This window comes from Aplysia californica, unplaced genomic scaffold (genome assembly GCF_000002075.1).
Source record: "Aplysia californica isolate F4 #8 unplaced genomic scaffold, AplCal3.0 scaffold00139, whole genome shotgun sequence".
NCBI classification, from domain to species: domain Eukaryota; kingdom Metazoa; phylum Mollusca; class Gastropoda; order Aplysiida; family Aplysiidae; genus Aplysia; species Aplysia californica.
This window is the reverse complement of record NW_004797409.1, coordinates 364217-365416: the sequence shown is the minus strand read 5'-3', so window position 1 is coordinate 365416 and position 1200 is coordinate 364217. Positions and strand designations below refer to the sequence as shown.

Below are 1200 nucleotides of genomic sequence, written 5' to 3'. Positions count from 1 at the left end.
CTCTTTCTCTCCCTCTCCATCCTTTCTCTTTGCCCCCCCCTTTCTCTCTCTCTCTCTCTCTCTCTCTCTCTTTCTCTATCTCTATCTCCCCCTTCTCCCTCCCTATCTCCCTGTCTTCATCTATCTCTCCTTCTCCCTCTCTATATCTCCCTCTGTATCTCTCCCCCTCCAACCCCCAGAGGAACACGCGAGCGAGGAAGCCCAGCAGGCCTTCAAGAACCTCATCCTGCTGTTCAACGAGCTCATCGTGCACGATGTGTTCTCCCACGACGCCTACATGCACATGCTCATCTCCCGCGGCGACCTTGGCCAGGCCCCGGCCTACACCACCCCGCTGGCCGACAACGAGGACCTGTTCAGCGTCAAGAGCCAGCCAGAGAGCATCAAGCACGAAGTCAGCCTCGTGGATGTAAGGAAGAGAGATTACTTTTGTTTTCTTTTTCTCTATAATATATACATGCTTGTGTGATTTTGTCAACATTTGTTCTTCGATCACATCATATTTTAAGACTGGTACGGTATCTTTCATATCGCGACCCCGGTGCTTTCTTGTCGTATCTCCATTTTTAATAACAGTGAAAACCCCAGTGCTTTCTTGTCGTATCTCCATTTTTAATAACAGTGAAAACCCCAGTGCTTTCTTGTCGCATCTCCATTTTTAACAACAGTGAAAACAGTTCATAACAAAGAGTGAGCTTTAGAAGATGTCACATTTTTACTGCTTTAAAAAAAAAATGGAGATACGGCAAGATAGCACTGAGGTCGTAATATTATGCTGGGCCATCCTGCTTAATTCCTCTGTTGGCCTGCACAGCTTCTCCGTAATGTATATCACACTTGATGGCCTGTATCTATCATATTAGCGTCCTGCTTAGTTCCTCTGTTGGCCTGCACAGCTTCTCTTGTAATGTATATCACACTTTATGGCCTGTATCTATCATATTAGCGTCCTGCTTAGTTCCTCTGTTGGCCTGCACAGCTTCTCTTGTAATGTATATCACACTTTATGGCCTGTATCTATCATATTAGCGTCCTGCTTAGTTCTTCTGTTAGCCTGTACAGCTTCTTCTGTAATGTATATCACACTTGATGGCCTGTATCTATCATATTAGCGTCCTGCTTAGTTCTTCTGTTAGCCTGTACAGCTTCTTCTGTAATGTATATCACACTTGATGGCCTGTATCTATCATATTAGCGTCC

General features: G+C 45.2%; 1 protein-coding gene across 1 annotated transcript in view; it reads left to right on the top strand.

Annotated features, from left to right (window-relative positions):
* The window catches only part of LOC101848582 (mediator of RNA polymerase II transcription subunit 12-like protein), a gene marked incomplete in the record, with an annotated part of 78486 nt that overhangs the window by 14604 nt on the left and 62682 nt on the right, over window positions 1–1200 (top strand). The window contains 1 exon segment of the mRNA XM_013081641.2: window positions 180–409. Within this exon segment, the coding sequence (XP_012937095.1) occupies window positions 180–409 (230 nt within the window).